General features: G+C 42.2%; 1 protein-coding gene across 1 annotated transcript in view; it reads left to right on the top strand.

The window, feature by feature from the left end:
- Nucleotides 1-13,403, top strand: part of LOC129715239 (kinesin-1 heavy chain) — an 85,859-nt gene extending 72,456 nt beyond the window's left edge. The window contains exons 23-27 of the mRNA XM_055665100.1: nt 271-375; nt 6,171-6,387; nt 7,068-7,206; nt 11,023-11,090; nt 13,357-13,403. Of these exons, the coding sequence (XP_055521075.1) occupies nt 271-375; nt 6,171-6,387; nt 7,068-7,206; nt 11,023-11,090; nt 13,357-13,388 (561 nt within the window). The 3' untranslated portion in view covers nt 13,389-13,403. The remainder of the gene's footprint in view (nt 1-270; nt 376-6,170; nt 6,388-7,067; nt 7,207-11,022; nt 11,091-13,356) is intronic.
- Nucleotides 13,404-21,747: the final 8,344 nt, after the last annotated feature.

The following is a 21,747-nucleotide window of genomic DNA, read 5'->3' as shown; positions in this document are numbered from 1 at the left end:
TCAATCTGCTATCTACACCATTGGTTACTGAGGTTCAATTCTAATGTGACCCAACAAGCCTCTGAGGCCAATCCCATTATAATAGTTTCATAGTTGGCTTAATGATTAATGCTAATTCAGCTTCAGATATGTTGAGTTTGTTGATCGTGTTTTGTGGTATAATTCATTGAAACTATTTTCCTGTGATAAAAGTTTTTGTGTGCAAAACGTTTTAATTACCTGATGTTGTAAATCATTATAATATTGTTTTAAAATGTTTTGAATCTCCAGAGTGCTGAAATGGATTCTGACGATACTGGTGGGAGCGCTGCACAGAAGCAAAAGATCTCCTTTCTTGAAAACAACCTTGAACAGCTCACCAAGGTTCACAAACAGGTGCGTCAAAAGCATTAAAGTTCCTCATCCACCTATCTACTTTTGTAATTAATTTGGTGATCAGTTCCATTTGGGCTTTGCCAAATTGGAGGTTTATAAAGGATTATCTTTTAAAGCTCAGGGTGCAATGATGGATGAAGTGAGAACTCCCAAGATCTGTTGTCAACGTGAAATGCCCATTTTTAAAAGGATTGTTTTGTGGAATGTGGAAAAACATTGTTCCCAAAGTTTTCTTGAGTGTATGTAGCCCTATGGTTCGTCCAGTGAGGCTATATGGGTGAAGCTGCGAAATAGAAAGGGCATGATCACCTTGTTGGGAGTGCACTATAGGCACCCAAATAGTAAACGGAAATTAGAATAACAAATATGCCAGGAGATTGTCGGCAGCAGTGAGACTGAAAAGGTTGTCATTGCAGGATGATCTTAACGTTCCCAATATAGACTGGGACTGTCATAGTGCCAAGGGTTTAGACAATGTCAAATGTGTACAGGAATGTTTTGGGACCAGCGATGACTGCTCCATTAGCTTTAAAATAGTTATGGATAAAGACGAGGTGGGCCCACAAGTTAAGAATCTGAATTTAGGCAAGGCCAACTTTGATGGTATTAGGCAGGAGCTTACTAAAGTTGATTGGAGTATGTTATTTGTGGTCAAAGGAACATCCAGAAAGTGGGATTTTTTTTTTTAATGCGATGACGTGTTCAGGTCATGCGTGGTCCATGTTAATGAAGGTCAAGGCAGGTGGAAGCCTGAATGATGCCTGAAGGAAGCCTGAATGATGAGAGAAATTGAGGCTCTTATCAGGAAAAAGGAGGAGGCAGGTAGAGGCAGCAGGAATCCCTGGAGCAGTTTCAGCCACTGAGGAGCACACTCAGGAGAGCAAGAAGGGGAAGGGGGTTAACGTTACAAAAGGATGATGGTGAGAGTTCAGGGCATGGATGGTTCTGTTAGAGTGAAGGGCAAGGCAGGTGGGTGTATGGTAGCCTGGATGATGAGAAATTGAGGCTCTGGTCAGGACAGTAAAAGGTAAGGCCTGGTTTAGTTAACTTGGATCAAGGGTATCCCCCCTCAAGGCATATTTGGAGGACTGAGGCTCATAGGAAAGAAATCAGGTGGGTAAAAATGGGGGTTGGATATAGTTCTGATAGATAAAATGAAGGTGAATCCAAAGGGTTCCCATGCCGCTGGGAGGACTCTCCCGACGCCGGAGCAACATCACCCGGCGAGAACGGCCAGGAACATCGGGCCTCCGTAGAGGCAACTGTGGAGGCCTCAATGGGCCCAACTATGGGTGAACTGGGGTTGGGGACTGGACTTTGTGCCTTCCCTCATGGTGGGAGCCATTGTGGGGGGATGTATGTGTTTAAGACTCTCATTGGTGTTATGTCTGTATTCTTTTTTTATGTGCTGCAAAATGGCAAAAAGCATTTCACTTTACTACACCTAGGTGTATGTGAATGTGACTAATAAAATACCTTTGATACCTTTGAAAGACATTTTATGAGTACATTAAGAGAAAGGAAAAGGGCCCCCTGAGACCAAAGCAGTAACCTCTGTGTGGAGCTGCAACAGGTGGGCAAGGTTCTCGATGAGTATTTCTCCTGTTTTTAACATGGAGAAAGAGATGAAAACTGGGGTACCCGGGACAGTTAATGGAAATAGTTTCAGGACAGTCTGTATTACGATCGAGAACATTCTGGACATCCCAAGGCAAATGAAGGTAGATAGATCTCCAGAGCATTATCAGATATATCCTAGGACACTGAGAAGCCAGGGAGGAAAAATTCTAGGCAACCTGACAGAGAGATAAGAATCATCATTAGACATGGGTGAGGTGCTGGAAGACTGGAGTGTAGCAAGTTTTGTGCCTTGATTTAAGAAGAGCTTCAAGGACAAGCCTAGGAACTAAAGACCAGTGAGTTTAAAACATCTGGTAGGCAATTTACTGGAGAGTTTTCTGAGGATTAAGAGTCATAGAGTGATCCAGTGTGGAAACATGCCCTTCGGCCCAACTTGCCCACACCAGCCAACAATGTCCCAGCTACACTAGTCCCACTTTCCTGTGCTTGGTCCATATCCCTCCAAACCTGTCCTATCCATGTTTCTTAAACGTTGGGATAGTCCAAGCCTCAACTACCTCCTCTGTCAACCTGTTACATACATCCACCACCCTTTGTGTAAAAAAGCTACCCCTCGGATTCCTATTAAATCTTTTCCCCTTCACCTTGAACCTATGTCATCTGGTCCTCGATTCCCCTACTCTGGGCAAGAGACTCTGTGCACCTACCCCTCTCATGATTTTGTACACCTCAATAAGATCACTCCTCATCCTCCTGAAATGAGTAGGTTGAGACTCGGCCTACTCAACCGCTTTCTATAGCTCACACCCTCTAGTCCTGGCAACATCCACGTAAATCTTTTCTGAACCCTTTCCAGCTTGACAATATCTTTCCTATGAGATGGTGCCCAGAACTGAACACAATATTCTAAATGTGGTCTCACCAACGTCTTATACAACTGCAACACGACTTCCCAACTTCTATACTCAATACTCTGACTGATGAAGGCCAAAATGCCAAAAGCCTTTTTGACCACTTTATCTACCTGCAACTCGACCTTCAAGGAACCATGCACCTGCACTTCTAGATCCCTCTGCTCTACAACATTCCCCAGATGCCTACTATTTACTGTGTAGGTCCTGCCCTTGTTCGACATCCCAAAATGCAACACCTCAAACTTCTCTGTATTAAATTCCATCAACCATTCCTCCGCCCACCTGGCCAATCGATCCTGATCCTTCTGTAATCTTTCACAACCATCTTCACTATCTGCAAAATCACTCACTTTTGTATCATCAGCAAACTTGATAATCTTGCCCTGTATGTTCTCATCCAAATAATTGATGTAGATGACAAATAGTAGCAGGCCCAGCACCAAACCCTGAGGCACATCACTAGTCACAGGCTTCCAGTCTGAGAAACAACCTTCCCCCATCACCTTCTGCTTCCTTCCATGGAGCCAATTTACTCCATGCTATTCAGCTATTTCTCCTTGATTCCCATACGATCTATCCTTCCAGACCAGCCTACCATGGGGAACCTTGTCGAACGCCTTACTGAAAACCTTGTGCACAACATCTAGAGCTCTACCCTCCCTCATCGACCTTTTTAGTTAGGTCATCAAAAAAATCAATCAGATTTGTGTGACTCGACCTCCCATGTACAAAACCATGCTGATTATCCCTAATCAGCCCTTGCCAATCCAAATGCCCATATAACCTCTCCCTCAGAATACTCTAATAACTTTTCAACTTTACATTTGAATCATCCGCAAATATGGCAACAGTCCATCAATTCCATCATCCAGATCATTGACATAGAACATGAAAAGTATCGGACACAACTTCGACCCGGCAGAACACCACTAGTCATCAGCAGCCAACCAGAAAAGCCCCTTTCTATTCCCAATCTTTGATTTTTGCCAGTCAGCCAATTGTCTATCCATGCTAGTACCTTGCCTCTATTGTCATGGCTTCTATCTTGTTTCGCAGCCTCACATGTGGCATCTTATCAAAGACCTTCTGAAAATCTAAGTAAACATCCACTGACTCTTCTTTGTCTTTGTGCAGGAAGCAACTGCAGAACCAGCATGTGCAGTTCCTTCCTACATACTTCTTTGTCTATCCTGCGTATTACTTCCTCACAGTTACAACTTATTTGTCAGCAAGATTTCCCTTTAACAAATTCATGCTGTTAAGCCTATTTTATCAGGCGCTTCCAAGTCCCCGTAGCCTCATCCTTGATAATAATAGACTAAAAATCTACGAACCCCTGAAGTCAGCATAACAGGCCTGTAATTCCCTGTCTTTTGCCTCACCCCCTTCTTAAACAGTTGAGTTACACTTGTGATTTTCCAGTCCTCTGGAATCATCCCTGAATCTAGTGATTATTGAAAGATAGTACCAATACCTCCACAAACTCTGCAGCTACTTTTTTGCCCCCTGACTCTCTTCAATTTCTGGCATGCTGCTGGTGTCTTCCTCTGTGAAGACCGACGCAATAACATATACCGTTCATCCATTATATTTTTTTCCCATTTCTACTTATCCAGCATCATTTTCCAGCAGTGTCCAGTTTAGTTGAGAGAGAACCCGTGGAAACAGGCCCTTTGGCCCACCGTGTCACTGTGAAGATGACTTCCCAAAAAAACACCTCGCACTAAACGGCAATAATTATTCCTTCCTCAGCCCACATGCCCAACTGATCAAGATCCTGCTGTAATTTGTGATAACCAGTTTCTCCATCTACGATACCACCAAGTGTTACTTTACCTACTTTAGTGCCAGAATAAGAAATAGGACATGAAAGCGATAAGAGCTAACATCTGGCACCATTGGGACCAATTTGAAAACAGGGGTGGTGAATACAAAACTGAAGGTGTTGTATCCTAATGCACACAGTATACAAAACAAGGTGGATGACTTTATAGCACAGTGAGAAACTGGCAGATATGACGTTGTGGGCATCAGCGTCGTGGCTAAAAGAGGATCCGAGCTGGGAGCTGAACACAAAAAGATACATATCCTATTGAAAAGGAAGACAGATGGGCGGAGGGGTGGGGTGGCTTTGTTGGTAAAGGATGAAATCCAATCCTTAGTTAAAAAAACCCAACATAGGATGAGAAGATGTGGAATCCTTGTAGGTAGAGTTTAGAAAATGCAAGGGTAAATAGACCCTGATGGGAGTTATATACAGGCCTCCAAATAGTAGTCAGGATGTAGACCACAATTGACATCGGGAAATAGAAAAGACATGTAAGCAAGGCAAATGTTACATGGTGGATTGCAATTTGCAGGTAGACTGGGAAAATATTGTTGGCGCTGGATCGCAAGAGACTGGATAGACTCGGCTTGTACTCGCTAGAATTTAGAAGATTGAGGGGGGACCTTATAGAAACTTACAAAATTCTTAAAGGGTTGGACAGGCTAGATGCAGGAAGATTGTTCCCGATGTTGGGGAAGTCCAGAACAAGGGGTCACAGTTTAAGGATAGAGGGGAAATCATTTAGGATTGAGATGAGAAAAACATTTTTTACACAGAGAGTGGTGAATCTCTGGAATTCTCTGCCACAGAATGTAGTTGAGGCCAGTTCATTGGCTATATTTAAGAGGGAGTTGGATGTGGCCCTTGTGGCTAAAGGGATCGGGGGTATGTAGAGAAGGCAGGTACAGGATACTGAGTTGGATGATCAGCCATGATCATATTGAATGGCGGTGCTGGCGCGAAGGGCCGAATGGCCTACTCCTGCACCTATTTGCTATGTTTCTATGTAGATTGCTACTAGGGAAAAGGCCCTCAAGTCCGATTAATTTTCTATTATTTGTGATTAATGAAACAAAACTTAGTCAAGGAATAATCTTGTGGAATGCTATTGACACTGGAGTTTGCCATTAAATATCTTCTACAGACTCAAAGGGTTCTTGCAGTTTTAAATTGTTTATATATTAATTGAAAGTCTAAATTCAATAGACAATAGGAGCAGGAGTAGGCCATTCGGCCCTTTGAGCCAGCACCGCCATTCAATATGATCATGGCTGATCATCCCCAATCAGTACCCCGTTCCTGCCTTCTCCCCATATCCGATGACTTCAGTCAATTTGTTATTTGTTGCCACCTTTTTGATGAAGGTTGGTATTGTGCAATTCATTGCATTTACATTGCAATTTGCTGCGGTCTTGGTGCAATTTGATCATGTTTTTTCATTTGTAATATTAAGTTGTTATATTTAACTTTAGTTGGTACGAGACAATGCAGACCTTCGATGTGAGCTTCCCAAACTGGAGAAACGCCTCCGAGCTACAGCTGAAAGGGTCAAGGCTTTGGAGTCCGCATTGAAGGAAGCGAAGGAGAATGCAGCTCGAGATCGTAAACGCTACCAGCAGGAAGTGGATCGCATCAAGGAAGCTGTGCGAGCAAAGAACATGGCAAGGAGAGTGCACTCCGCACAGATTGGTACGTTAGATATATTACACTCGTGTAGAAGTGCCATTCCAGGTGCCTGAAAACTGTAATGTTCAGGAACAGCTTCTTCCCAACTGCCATTAGGCTAGTGAACACTACAACCTCAAATAAGCTCTGCACTACATAGACTATTATTGCACTATTAGTGTTTGTTTTTTATGTATGTGTGTGTGTGTGTACATATGATCTATATATGCGAGTATCCATACAGACGGCACCTGTAGTCGGGATCGAACCCAGGTGTCTGCTGCTGTAAGGCAGTAACTACTAGTTTCCTCCACAGTCCAAAGGCTTTTTTGTTAGATAAATTAGCCGCTGTAATATATCCCTTAGTTAGGTAAGCAGCAAAATAATCAAAGGGTGGTTGACTGGCATGGGAGAGAGAACAAGTTGCAGGGCTACAGGAATGAAAGGAGAGGGATGGGAGCAGGCAGCGGGCCGACTGGATTGGGAAGAGAGTTTATAGCAAGTTAAGTACAAAATTATATTTTGATCGTCAACGGGTGTCAGAGGTTATGGGGAGAAGGCAGGAGAATGCGGTTAGGAGGGAGAGATAGATCAACCATCATTAAATGGCGGAGTAGACTCGATCGGACGATTCGCCTTATTCTACTATCACTTATGAACTAAGATTTAAGTAGTTAATACTTTGTTGTTTTTTTTTAATTTAGCTAAGCCCATTCGTCCTGGTCAACCCCCAATGGCATCACCAACTCATCCAAGTGCAATTCGTGGGGGCGGTGGATTCTTCCAGAACAGCCAAGCGGTCGCTGTACGTGGAGGTGGTGGAGGTGTAAAATCAGATAAGTTGTATGTATCTCATGAAAAACTTGTGCGTAGGTTCTGATGAGGTAACTGATTTGACAGAATCCAATATGTTTCAGTGCTATTGAAGGCAAAACTGATCATAAAGTAAATATGAACTGCAGATGCTGGTTCATACCAAAGAGAGAGACAAAAATCTGGAGTAACTGATTATGTAAACTGACTTCAATGTATGTATATTGTGGAAATATTACTTGAGTAAGACGCAGAGTGCTGGAGTAACTCAGCGGGCCAGACGGAATCTTAGGAGATGATGTTCGAGGTTGGGCCACTTCAGTGCGTGCGTGCGTGTGCAAAAGGATTGAAGGTGGGGCATGGGGGGGGGAGGAGTTTATATGGAGGATGAAAGGAGACGGGGAGGGTTATGTCGTTACCTGAAATTGTGGAGAATTCAGTCTTCATACCGTTGGGCTGCAAGCTGCCCAAGCGAAATATGAGGTGGTCTTCCTCCAGTTTGCATGTGGCCTCAATTTGGCAATGGAGGAGGCGAGGACAACAAGGTCAGTGTGGGAATGGGAGGAGTTAGAATGGTCAGCGGTCCTTAGTAGGCCTTCACCATAAGTGTCCGGTGAAACGGCCACCAAGTCTACACTTGGTCTCACGGATGTTATTGGCAATACCTGATACAGTAGATGAGATTAAAGGAGGTGTATGTGAACTGCTGTCTCATCTGGAAGGACTGCTATGGTTCCTGATGGCTCTGAGGGAAGGAGGTACAGGGACAGTTGTTGTATCTCCGGTGGATGGTGCCAGGGCTCAAGGGCCTGATCTATAGGAAGAGGTTGAGCAGCCTAGGACAATATTCCTTGGAGTGCAGGAGGATGAGGGGTGATCTTGGAGGTGTACAAAATCACGAGAGGAACAGATCAGGTAGCTACACAGAGCCTCTTGCCCATAGTAGGAGAATCGAGATGAGGGATCCATCTATGACAGCAGGGGGGAAATCACGTTTATTAAAAGACCAAGGGAGCAGATGCGGTGGAGATGGAGGCATTGAGAGTAGTGGATAGTGCCTTTGTAATGGGCTGGGTGGGAGGAAGTGTAGTCCAGATAACTGGGGTCAGTAGGTTTGTAATGGACGTCAGTCGATAGTCTGTCTCCTATGTTGGAAACAGAGAGATCAAGAAATGGAGAGAGGTGCCAGAGATAGTCCAAGCGAATTTGAGGGCAGGGTGGAAAATTAGTGGTAAAGTTAATGAAATCAATGTGTTCTGCACGGGTGCAGGAGGCAGCCCCAATGCAGTCGTCAATGTGGCGGAGAAAAAGTTGGGGGATGATGCTAGTGTATATTTGGAACAACAACTGGTTGATGTAACCAACAATAAGGCATGCATAGCAAAGGCCCATGCACGATGCCCTCCATAATGTGTGGGACAAAGATCCATCATTTATTTGCCTCTGTACTCCACAATTTGAGATCTGTAATAGTAAAAATCACATGGTTAAAGTGCACATAAAGTGCAGATTTTATTAAAGGCCATTTTTATACATTTTGGTTTCACTTTAATTTACTTTAATTTACATGACATTGCTGTGTCCCAAACATTCTGGTGCCCTGAACTGGGGGGACTATGTATAAACACTGCTGTAATTTCCACACGGTGAAACCAAAATGTATAAAAATGGCCTTTAGTAAAATCTGACAATGTCCACTTAACCACATGTGATTTTTTTTCTATCACAAATCTCAAATTGTGGGGTACAGAAGCAAATAAATAAATGATGGGTCTTTGTCCCAAACATTATGGAGGGCACTGTGAAATTGAAAGGAAGGATGGCAACATTTCATTGTGCAATAGACAGAGGGTGGGTATTCTGCGGTCCATTGACTGAATCTGCTTGTTCAGTCCTCAACTGAATTATTGTGGGCTGTTTCAAATAGTTCAAAGAGATATCTAGGCTATAGAGTCGGTCCTCGGGTATTGAGGATGCTACTGGAAGTTGAATGTAAGGAGAGAGAATACAGTTTTGTCCATGAAGGAACTGCAGGTGCTGGAAAATCGAAGGTAGACAAAATTGCTGGAGGAACTCAGCGGGTACGGCAGCATCAATGGAGCGAAGGAAATAGGCAACGTTTCTGACCGAAACCCTTCTTCAAACTGATGCAGGGTGGGGGGGGGGGCAGGAAGAAGAAAGGAAGAGGAGGAGCCAGAGGGCTAAGGGAGAGCTGAGAAAGGGGGCAGACAGCAAAGGCCACTGGAAATTGGAGAAGTCAATGTTCAGGCCACCAGGATGCAGACTGCCCAAGTGGAATATGAGGTGCTGCTCCAATTTCCGATGGTGCTCACTCTGGCAATGGAGGAGGCCCAGGACAGAAAGGTCAGATTCGGAATGGGAGGGGGAGTTGAAGTGCTGAGCCACCGGGATATCAGGTTGGTTAATGCGGACCGAGCAGAGGTGTTCGGCGAAACGATCGCCAAGCCTACGCTTGGTCTCACCGATGTAGATCTACAATGCAGAGAGAATACAGTTAATGGCAAGACCATTAACAGCATTGATGTGCAGAAGGATCTTGGATACCAAGTTCACAGCTCACTAAAGATGGTAACACATGTAGATTGGGTGGTAAAGAATATATATGGTATGCTTGCCTTCATTGCTGGGGGGATTGAATACAAGAGTCGGGATGTCTTAATGTAGCTCTATAGGACTTTGGTGGAGCCGCATTTGAAATTTTGCATGCAATTCTGATCACTCCATTACAGGAAAGATGTAGATGCTTTGGAGAGGGTGCCAAGGAAGTTTACCAAAATGCTGCCTGGATTAGAGAGTTTCAGCTACAGGGAGAGGTTGGGTAGACTTGGATTGTTTTGTCTGGAACGTCAGGGATTGAGGGGAGGCTGAAGAGAAGTATATGTTCAAATGTCCTACACAAGATGGCATAGCTGTAAGGTGAGAGGGGGGAAATTTAACGGTGATGCGCGGGGGGCAAGTTTATTGCACAGGATTGTGCGGACCTGAAACACATTGCCAGGGGTGGTGGTGGAGGCAGATGTGATAGTGGCCTTTAAGGGGCATTTAGATCAGCACATGGAAGTTCAAGGAATATAGAGAGATATGGATCACGTGCAGGCAGATAAGACCAGTTCAGGCATCATGTTCAGCACAAACATTGTGGGCAAAGGGTCCAATCCTGTGCTGTTCTCTGTTCTAAGATGAGAAGTATTTTCTGTTGAGTTCCCTGGATGGTATGCAATGGCAAAATAGTCTAGAGAGGCTGCTCTAAGTAAACTACAGCTAGCTTTGACTGGATGGATGTCGGATCTAACAATTACAAGTATAATGTTATTCTGTCATGCATGTCTAAAATGTATTTCCAGATGCTTTAGGGATGGTAATTTTCCTATTTGGATTCCATTACAAAATCATCTTTATGAACGTTAAAGAGCAGCAAATGTTAAATATTAGTATTGCAGGGGTAGCTGCCGTTTCAGATGTAATACATTCTGATCACATTGCAAAATTAGGTCCATTTTGGGAAACTTGTGGTTACCTCAGGAAGAACATTGAGGTCATCAAAGGGGAAGTGGTGTAGAATGGTGGCTAACTGTATCCACTTGAGCAGAGATGGGAATAAGTCCAGAGAGTAGGAATGTGCTTGAAGTCACTTCAGTCTGCGTGGCTTGGAATCTCTTCTAACTTGGCATTATGCTTGTAAATTGTGTCCATTTCTAATTACAAAACTTGGGTAGCTAAATGGAAACTTAATATTGTAGTGTTAGACCCTTCATCCAAAACGTAATCCTGCAGAATTTGTTTGAGGTCTGGAATTAAACTAAATGAAAACTTGCTTTGTTTTAGTGTCCCTGGAGGGGTGCCTAATAATGCTGAAATTGGAGATATTGGGTTCTTGCCTACATCTGTTAAAGGTAGGTAGACAAAACTGCTGGAGAAACTCAGCGGGTGAGGCAGCATCGATGGAGGGGAGGAATAGGTGACGTTTCGGGTCGAGACCCTTCCTCAGCCTGATGTGCGGGGGAAGGGGGGAAGAAGTAGAAAGGAAGAGGCAGAAGCAGTGGGCTGTGGGAGAGCTGGGAAGGGGAGGGGAAAGAGGGAGAAAGCAAGGACTACCTGAAATTGGAGAAGTCGATGTTCATACCTCTGGGGTATAAACTACCCACGCAAATTGTGAGGTGCTGCTCCTCCAATTTGCGGTGGGTCTCACTCTGGCCATGGAGGAGGCCCAGGACAGAAAGGTCGGATTCGGAATGGGAGGGGGAGTTGAAGTGCTGAGTCACCGGGAGATCAGGTTGGTTATTGCGAACTGCGTGGAGGTGTTGGGCAAAGCGATCGCCAAGCCTGCGAAAATCGAAGGTAGACAAAAAATGCTGGAGAAACTCAGCCGGTGAGGCAGCATCTATGGAGCGAAGAAAATAGGCGACGTTTCGGGTCGAGACCCTTCTTCAGACTATTGTATGTGAAGGCTGGTAGGGTGGAAGGTGAGGACAAGGGGGACTCTGCCCTTTTTACGAGTGGGGGGGAATGGGGAGTGAGAGCAGAGTTACGGGATATAGAAGAGGCCCTGGTGAGAGCCTCATCTATAGTCGAAGAGGAAAACCCCCGTTCCCTAAAGAATGAGGACATCTCTGATGCCCTGGTTTGGAACACCTCATCCTGGATGCAGATACGGCGTAGACGGAGGAATTGGGAGTAGGGGATAGAGTCCTTACAGGAAGCAGGGTGGGAAGAAGTGTAGTCCAGATAGCCATGGGAGTCAGTGGGTTTGTAGTAGATGTCGGTCAATAGTCTGTTACCTGCGATGGAGATGGTGAGGTCTAGAACCGGTAGGGAGATGTCGGAAATGGTCCAGTGCTGGATGGAAGTTAGTGGTGAAATGGATGAAGTCAGTGAGTTCTGTATGGGTGCAGGAGGTTGCACCAATGCAGTCGTCGATGTAGCGGAGGTAGAGTTTGGGGATAGGGCTACGGTATGCCTTGAACAGTATGCCTGTTAAAGGTAGGTCATCCGAGTGCAGAGCAATATGTTAAGGAGAGATTGGGGATTTAAAATATGTACCTGCAGAAGGTAGAGTTCAGAACGATTATACAGATTGTATTTGGAATGAAAACCGAAGATACTGGAAGCACTCAACATGTGACAGGCAGCATCTCTGGAAAAAAATGGTAATGCACATGGCCGACCATTCAGAACAGTTTTCATTGTTTTTCGAAATGGTTTGGAGTTTCATATAGTTTGAGAATTATAATTTTTCCCACACCATCTTTATTTGCCTGGCATCTGCAGATAAACTTGTGGATTAATTGTTGCAGTGAACAAAGATTTAACATTTCTGCATACAATTTGAGGATGTATTTGCGTCTATAGGTAAACATTGCTGTGTTGCATGTTAGCTGATGATGCATGTGATGATATTTTATTGTCACTCGTACCTAGCTGGGTCCAGTGAAGTTCTTTGTTTTTGCATACAAAGTACACAAATGAGATGCCGACAAAGTAGCAAAAAGTACTCATCCCTTCTTCGTCCCCCCCCCTTGGTACTTGGCGACGTGGCCCATCCACCTCGGCCCGACCACAGGCTCCCACCCTGTTCTCGGGCTCCGGCCCGACCTTGTCCTCAGCCCTCCGACCCGACCATCTTGTCTCAACCACTCGCTGGACCGCAGGTTTCTCCGTAGATGGGGAGAGTCTTCCTCCGTCATCTGATCGCGGCGGGCGACTGGGGCCTGTCCTCCAGGAGTGTCTCGGGCCCCTTTGCCCTCCCGGAGTGTCCCAGCACAACTGTGTAACAAGTTCAAGCTTTCTAAAAGATTTTTAGATCAAATACTGAACTACTTGATTTGCCCAAGTACAAACATTTGGCTATTACATCAGACATCTTAATACATTATTTTAATTAAAATCCTAGATGAAAACATGGGTTTAGGTATATACTAGTATTGTTAATTATTGACCCGTACTTTAGAGGGGAATAATGCTTTATCTGCTTCACCTTGGTATCCCTATCAACAGCTATGAACAAGATTTCTTAGCGGCACTCCTGTAGCAAATGCATTTTTTGAAAGGTTGTCATAAAGCTTTTTCTTGCTACTTACTCAGTAAAATATTCCAAAAGATGTGCACATCATTGACATTGCTGTTGCATTTCTCTTTTCTGTGTATTCATGGCTCATGCAGATGACCCGCGAGATATAAATGATAATAGGTGAATATTTTTTTGATTTGTGTTGGTAGTTAATTCCCTTCCCATGCTTTTCCCTCTCCTATACTTCCCCATTGAACCTTTGTAGATTGGAATTAATTTAAGCAGAAATCCCTCTGACTTTTCCTGTGACTTGTTATGCATTCAGTAGCTCTATGGAACTGCATAGTTGTACGTATGAGTCATCCCTTTCTTATCCCATTTGTCATCCTTCAGGTAGTTTGCAACAAGTCTGAGCTTTGTAATTTCTCTAGAAATCTAGTTATGATTTTTCTTGCTATGTTTGATTCCAGCATGCACCATCGTAACATTTGTACTGTTACGATTTTGGTACAAGTACCTTTTATATCTGCATAAGAAACCGCAGCAATGTGCTGGATAATAACCTTTGGGAAAGACAGGCATGGTTCACATCTCTGATTATGTGAATTTTTCATAGAAAACCATCATCGTAGTAATGAATGTTACATTTTTTTTAATTGAGTGTTCTGACTGGGCTTAAACTTAATCAATACTTACTTCACAAACATTTTTGTGGTGCAACACTGAAGTAGAATTGATCTTAACTCTTAAAGCCAGGGTTAAACGGATGTCTCCGGATATACTGCCCTATTTTCATTTTTGCTGGGGAGAAAGTTTTGCTTTCATGATCTACATGGGGGAAAAAGATAAGAACATTTCCTATGAAAGGGGAACACTTTTCGAATTTGGGAAACACAGCAACCAATTTGGCCACAGCTTCATTCACAATGTCAACACAATAATGTCCATATAATCTATTTTAGCAGTGTTAAATTACTCCATCTTAAAGGAAGAACTGCTGGTTCCATTTTAATGGTGATTTCTGCTTTTCTCATGTGCTGCTCTTGTCTATTTACTACAAAGTGTTGTATATGTTATAGGCAATATTAATAAAAGCATTGCCGCCCTGTACAGATATCTCTCAAGAAATGGTTTTTAATAAGCCTTTAATAAATGCTTACTATTTGACTATTTAATTTTGTTTTGCAGCTGCTAAAGAAACAACATAATCAAAGCGCAACAGATATCATCCAACAACCCCATCATTCCAAGGCAGTGTGAACTCTACAACTTAGACTTTTCACAGGAATATTTTTGGAAGAATAAAACAAAAAAACTGGCCTGTACAGCTACATCCTTGCAAAATAAAAGTGCAATGTCGGCATCTTGCAAATACTACATGTGATTTAATGTGTAGCTTCATTGCACAGTACATTGTCATTCATGTCTTAAATTTAGTCTGCACTGTGCCAAGTTGAATGTACGTTGTTGCAGGAAAACCTTAGCAGAAAATTGAAGCCTAATTTGTGTATATTTCATTGTTTTAGGATTTGTGAAACAATGTCGCCAAGTAGATTTGATAAGCTTGTTTTACAATGGGGGTAAAATGATTTGGAGGAACCCAGCTATAACCCTTGTGTAAATTAAGATAGTACTTGAAGTTTTCTTGAAATGGGATTTTTATCTTGGTTTAAGATGAAGAGTAGTACAATTTGCATACTGAAGGTGCATTTATGACTGTGGTTAGAGCAGAGAGCTAGGGTAGTTCAGAAAAAGCTGCTAATAAAATACTGGAATGTTTTGATGAGATTGTTTAACATAAAAATATCGCATTGTCTGACTAAAGTTTGGGAAGAGCAGATTAAACTATGCTGAAAGCATATTGCTGACCATAAATGAACAAAGAAAGTTAAAAGGCATTTTATCTGAAGATGGAAGAATGTGCAGCTGCATGTCCTGTCCAGATTCTTTGGGATTTCTTTTTGAATGCTTGACTAAGGGTCAGTGTTTCACTATTGGGCTTACCGTATAATGAAATGACATTAAAAAGAGCATTTGAGTTAAGAAATTGCACTTGTTCTGGTTGTACAATTGGTTTTAGTTGAAGTGCAAATAATATTTTTAAAATTTGAAATGTTAATTTCTTTTCAAGCCTTGAACATTTTGCTGTCATCTATTAATTTTTTTCAATACTTGGTTCGTGCTCTGGATCACTAGACTCTGTTTAGTGCAGCCTGTGGAAAGGAGTCACAAATGGGAAATCTGTGCAAATTTGCAGTACCATTTTATCATCAATTGGTTCTTTATAGGTAAATTAACACATTAAATGTTTGTGTTTACTCTAAACTATCTGGGCCCATAAAAAATAAAATGGTATCCATAAGTAATATAGATTCTACAAATATGCGGAATAAAATGCTGGTTATTAACCCAAGTCTAAAGGGAAGGAACAATTTAATGTATGAAATTGGATAACTGAGAATCAATTCTTGGAATAAATGAGAAAGCAATACAAGCTGTTGAACGCAGCCTCACTGAAGTGTCCTCCAGGACTTCTCAACTGGGTATAAAAGTTGTTGTTATGTACCTTCAAAAGATGATATTTGGAGCTCCGTTAATACATTGGTATTTGTTGCCAATTCAATTGGGATGTGTCACATTGCATGTAACTAAAGGCAGAAAGCTATTTGTCCTGAGCTCAATATATATGACGCGTTGTGTCACTGTTAATGGCTTTGTTTATTGGATTTTTGAATAAATTAATTGGTATGCAAAGAAAAATGCACTCTTCAGGTAAATGGATGTTTGGCAGATAGTACAGCTTAAATAACTAAACCTAGACACTAAATTTATACAATCACATTTATTAATTTGATTACAGTATTTCTGTCTCAATTTTCCAGCTCCTTATTGTTTTAAACTTTGCAGTTGCTGGAGGCTGACCAACAAATCAGTCGGTAAAGCAACCGTGAGATAAACATAGTACAACCATGTTTCAGGTACCAGTGAAGGTCAGTTTGTATCTAGGGCCTTTACATTTCAAGATTAAACCAAAGGTTCCTGACATTTTAAATGCTGATCAGCCAGTCAGTGTATCTGGACACAATTCTCTACAAATGCTGTATTCATTCATAGGACTGAAATAAACATCCTCAAATGTTACGATTTTTTTTCTCTCAAACAATATCACCTTGTGGCTTTCTCTTTTTTGGCGGGGTATTAAGGTATTTAAACCTTAATTAAAAACTAAGCTAGTTGTCCAAGACAAAATGTAATACTGTTTTTGTAAGTTTCTCATTAATGCAATAACCATCTTGATTTTGGAGATTTATATGTATGGCTTTCGGTTCAGGAGGGGAAATCTGTGCTCTCGCTTAACGGTAGGTGCAGTCACTGCATGAGGGATAATACTAGTTTAAGGACCAATTTTTTTTTTTTTGATATTGCAATCTTTGTGCAGTTCTAATTTGTGACATATGTATCAAAATTGCCATTGCAAGTCATCTGGACAGGCCTGTGAGCTGTGTCTTGAAAACAAATGTATTATTTGTTGAATAGTAAATGCCTTGCTGTCCTGGTTGCATTGCAGTGTACTCTTCAAGTGCTTATTGTAAGCTTGTTCCTCACATCTTGTAGAAATAATCGAGTTTATGCTTTCAAACCATTTGAATAAAAACCTAGTATTTATTCATGGTGATCAACTAAATTATTTGCATTATTTAAACAATGCTGAAGAAATTACTGTAATAGTTCTAAATTTGACATGAGATGACACTAAGGTATCCGCCTGTGGAATATGGTGCAGAATAAGTCGGACAGCAGAAGGCACATAAAATTCTGTTTTGGTTAAGCCATCATTTAGTTTTGACTGACTGCATGCTGTAAATGTATTTGTGTTTAAATAAATATGACTTTTGTCTGGGAATTCAATGAACCAGTGATTTTTATTTTAAATATTTTCTTCAATTCAACCTTTCCCTACTTTAGATATAAAATGCAAAGCTAATTGTTGATTAAGTACCGCAAGACTGATGCAAACAACATAATTTTGGCCAACCGTTGTGAAGAGAATGGAAGGTATATAGGAAATGGTAAGGTCAGGTAATGAAAATTCCAACCAGAGTGGAGCTCAGCTGTTTGCAAATTAAAATACCAACAGTAGCTGGTGCCCTTGTGATAACACTGAGAGCACGATGCAAGTTATATTTAGCGTATGAACATGTCCTCCACTTAAATCAAATTTAGCATAACAAATGGTTGTAAAAAAGCATAGAATTTATTCAGCATGCTGTGCGAGAGGTTTTCAATCTGGGCATTTGAATAGAATTGTATTTTGGCTTCCCCCACCCTCTCCCCTCCTTCATTTCCATCACCTCTGCTTGGCCCACAGCTCCTAAAAAATGAACATCCACAGCATACTTGATGGTAGCGCTATTCAATGTTGTGTGAGAGGTTTTCGATCTGGCTTTTGAATAGAATTGTATTGAGCACCCCCCACCTTCTTGAGTTTATACGGATGAGGGGCGACCTCATTGAAACTTACGAATAGTGAAAGGCCTGGATAGAGTGGATGTGGAGAGGATGTTTCCACTAGTGGGACAGTCTAGCCTCGGAATAAAAAAACGTTCCTTTAGGTAGGAGACGAGGAATTTCTTTAGTCAGAGGGTGGTGAATCTGTGGAATTCATTGTCACAGATGGCTGTGGAGGCCATCAATAGACATTTTAAAGGCAGAGATAGACAGATTCTTGATTAGTACTTGGGTGAGGGGTTATGGGGACAATGCAGAATAACCTGGTTAGGAGGGAGAGATAGGTCAGCCCTGATTGAATGACGGAGTAGACTTAATGGGCCAAATGGCCTAATTCTGCTCCTATCACTTATGAACTCTCCCCTTGTTCATTTTCCACCTTTTGCCTGGCCCACAGTTCCCAAAAAATGTACATCCACAGCTTATTTGTTGGTAGCACTTTCAATAGTTGCGTATACATCAAGAGGCTTCCTCTTCTTTTTTCGTAAGGCGTGCACAGCCTAAAGTTGTAAGACAACTTGTTCTTTGATCTTCTATTTGTGCACGCCAGGTTGATTGCATTCGTTGAAACGGGGTGGACCACAGGAAGGTTGCAATCTCTCACCCCCATCACGAGGCAATAGTGTTTTATTGTCAGATGTCCCAGATAGAACAATAAAATTCTTACTTGTAGCAGCACAACTAAATATGTAAACATAATACGCTGTAAACAACATAATGAGAGAGAAAAAACAAATGTTTGTATATATACATACAAATACACCCCCACACACACACACACACACACATGTACACATATATACACACACACATATATATATATATACACATATATATATATATATATACACACACACATACATACATATATATACACACAAATGTATATACACATATATATATGTGTGTGTATATATGTATGTAAATATATATAGATCATATAAATATATAAACATACATCTGCACCCATATGTACACACAAAAAAACAAATAATAATAATAATAATGCAATAATAATCTATGTAGTTCAAAGCTTATTTGAGGTTGTGGTGTTTAATAGCCGAAGGGAAGTAGCTGTTCCTGAACCTGGACGTTACAGTTTTTAGGCTCCTGTACCGCCTTCCCGATAGCAGGGGTGAAATAAGAGTGTGGCCAGGGTGGTGTGGGTCTCTGATGATGCTGGCTGCCTTTTTGAGGCAACAACTCCAGTAAATCTCTTCGATGGTGGGGAGGTCAGAGCCGGTGATGGACTGGGCAGTGGTCACAACTTTTTGCTGTCTTCTTCGCTCCTGGGCGTTCAAGTGGCAGAACCAGGCCGTGATGCAACCAGTCAATATGCTCTCTACTGTACACCTGTAGATGTTCAAGATAATCCTCCGTGACATACCAAATCTCTGTATTCTTCTTGGGATGTAAAGGCAGTGATGCGGTTTCTTTATAATTGCACCGGTGTGCTTGATCAGGGAAAGATCTTCGGAAATATGCATGCCCAAGAATTTGAAGTTTTTGACTCTCTCCCACCATACAAACAGGATTGTGGGTCCTCATCCTTCCTCTTCCAATGTTCCCAATCAGTTCATTGGTCTTACTGATATTGAGAACCAGGTTGACAAAAATGCTGGAGGAACTCAGCGGGTGAGGAAGTTCAAGTTCAAGTGAGTTTATTGTCATGAGTCTCTGATAGGACAATGACATTCTTGCTTTGTTTCAGCACACAGGCATTTACTACAAAACAGATCAGTGTGTCCATATACCATAATATAAATATATATACACATGAATAAATAAAATGATAAAGTGCAAATAACAGATAATTGGTTATTAATAATCAAAATTTTGTCCAAGCCAGGCTTAATAGCCTGATGGCTGTGGGGAAGTAGCTATTCCTGAACCTGGTTGTTGCAGTCTTCAGGCTCCTGTACCTTCTACCTGAAGGTAGCAGGTAGATGAGTGTGTGGCCAGGATGGTGTGGGTCTTTGATGATTCTGCCAGCCTTTTTGAGGCAGCGACGGCCATAAATCCCCATGATGGAAGTAAGGTCAGAGCCGATGATGGACTGTATCGATAGAGAGAAGGATCTATAGCGAGAAGGAAAATGCGACGTTTCGGGTCGAGACCCTTCTTCAGACCCTTCTTGAGAGTCGGGTTGTTGGGCTGGCACCATTTGGTCAATTGATCGATCTCACTTCTATACTCCGACTCATCACCATCTGTAATTCATCCAACAACGGTGGTGTCAAATGAGGGCAATGGCATGCATGAAGGAAAAGTTTAAAGAAAAAGATTAACTGGGCTTCCGATATAACAAAGGTAAGATTTTTCATTCAATTGTTTGCATTATAGCAAAACAGTCCAATAAAGACCATACAAGAATCTGTACTTTGCTCTAACTCTTATTTATATGGAATGGCTAGGGATAATGGAAATATGGTATTGAGCAGTTGTGTATTAACATCGAAGGTGCTGGGGTAACTAAACAGGTCAGGCAGCATCCCTGGAGAAGATGGATAGTGTCATTTTGGGTCGGGGCCCTTCAGACTAATTGGGGTGGGGGGGGGGGGGGGGTGAAAGTTGGAAGAGTGGAGGGGCAGGACAAAGCCAATCTTTTTTTCTAATTTTTCTTGCCTATAAATTTTGAAACTGGAAGCACAAAGTCAATTCTTTCTCCAACTTATCCATTATTTCTGCTTTTGGGTCTATAATTTCACCCATTCAGTCTATAGAGTTATTGCATTCAAAGCAACACATGCACTGATATTCAACATTATATCGGCAAACCCATTTTGCTAACTAGAATATGTACATCGTGGATTACACAAGAAATTGACTTTGATCAGAGGCACAACTGGAATATACAGTGCCCTCTGTACATTTTGAGACAGACCCATCATTTATTTATTTGCCTCTGTACTTTGAGATTTGTAATAGAAAATGTCACATGTGGTTTACAGATGCAAATAAATAAATGATGGGTCTTTGTCCCAAACATAATGGAGGGCACTGTACATGCCCAGACTAATATCAGTTAAAACGCCCATCTTTTAACTGGTAAGTGAAGTGAAGGAATCCTGGAGTGCCTGTAACTGAAAAAAATAGGATATCAGACAATTTGTTTATTACCTCAACCTGGATTGATCAATTAAAATGAGCCATGACATTTCAGTATGATTTGGTCCTGCAGATTAAAGTTCGTGCAAATTCATTAAAAGATAAATTTGGTTACAGGATAAAAGTCGTGCAATGTGCATTGATAACATCAAATGGGAATTACAGATTGCCAGAATCTTCAGGTTAGATCTGTCCACAATCCAAATATGTCTGAAGCACTTGTTGCCATTGGTAACAATTGCCATGATTGGTAACATAAATAGAAGCAGAAGTAGGCCAAATAACCACTTGAATTTGCTCTCCCATTGCCACTTGTACCCTACACCACTTTTTATGCCTCCTCCCCCTGCCCTTTTTTTCCCCCATTTCCAAGGAAAAACAGAAGCCAATAATATAATTTCCTCTTCAAAACACAAATTGCTGGAGAAACTCAGCAGGTCAGATAGAATCTGTGGAGGGAATGGACAGATGATGTTTTGTGTCAGGAACCATCTTCACACTGTTTGTAATAGGAGGGAGGGCCGTCACTTCCAGAAGTGGCGGCGGTGTTGATCGGCTGCGGCTCGCCTGCAGTCCGTCTGTTTTTACTTTTTTGTGTTTTTTTTGTCTTGTTTAGTTAAATTTTTGGTTATTAGATTGTGTTATGTGTGGGGGAGGGTGGCTGAAACAGGGCTTTCTGTCTCTCCCTTCGGGGGAATGCGACTTATTCTTGTCGTATCCCCATTCTCTGCCTCCGTCTGCGCTGAGGCCTAATGGCGGAGCTGGCGTCCTCCAACCTGCGACCGACCTCGAGGCTCCGGAGGTAGAGCCAGCCAGGACTCACCAACGCGAGGCTGGCCGTCTTCGAGCTGAGGCGGTGTTCGGGCGCTCCAGTGGCAGCGGCACGACTCGGCGCTTCCGTGAGCGAGGTGGCCAAAAATGACGGC

The sequence above is a fragment of the Leucoraja erinacea genome, chromosome 2 (assembly GCF_028641065.1).
Source record: "Leucoraja erinacea ecotype New England chromosome 2, Leri_hhj_1, whole genome shotgun sequence".
NCBI classification, from domain to species: domain Eukaryota; kingdom Metazoa; phylum Chordata; class Chondrichthyes; order Rajiformes; family Rajidae; genus Leucoraja; species Leucoraja erinaceus.
This window is presented reverse-complemented; position numbering and strand designations above follow the sequence as displayed.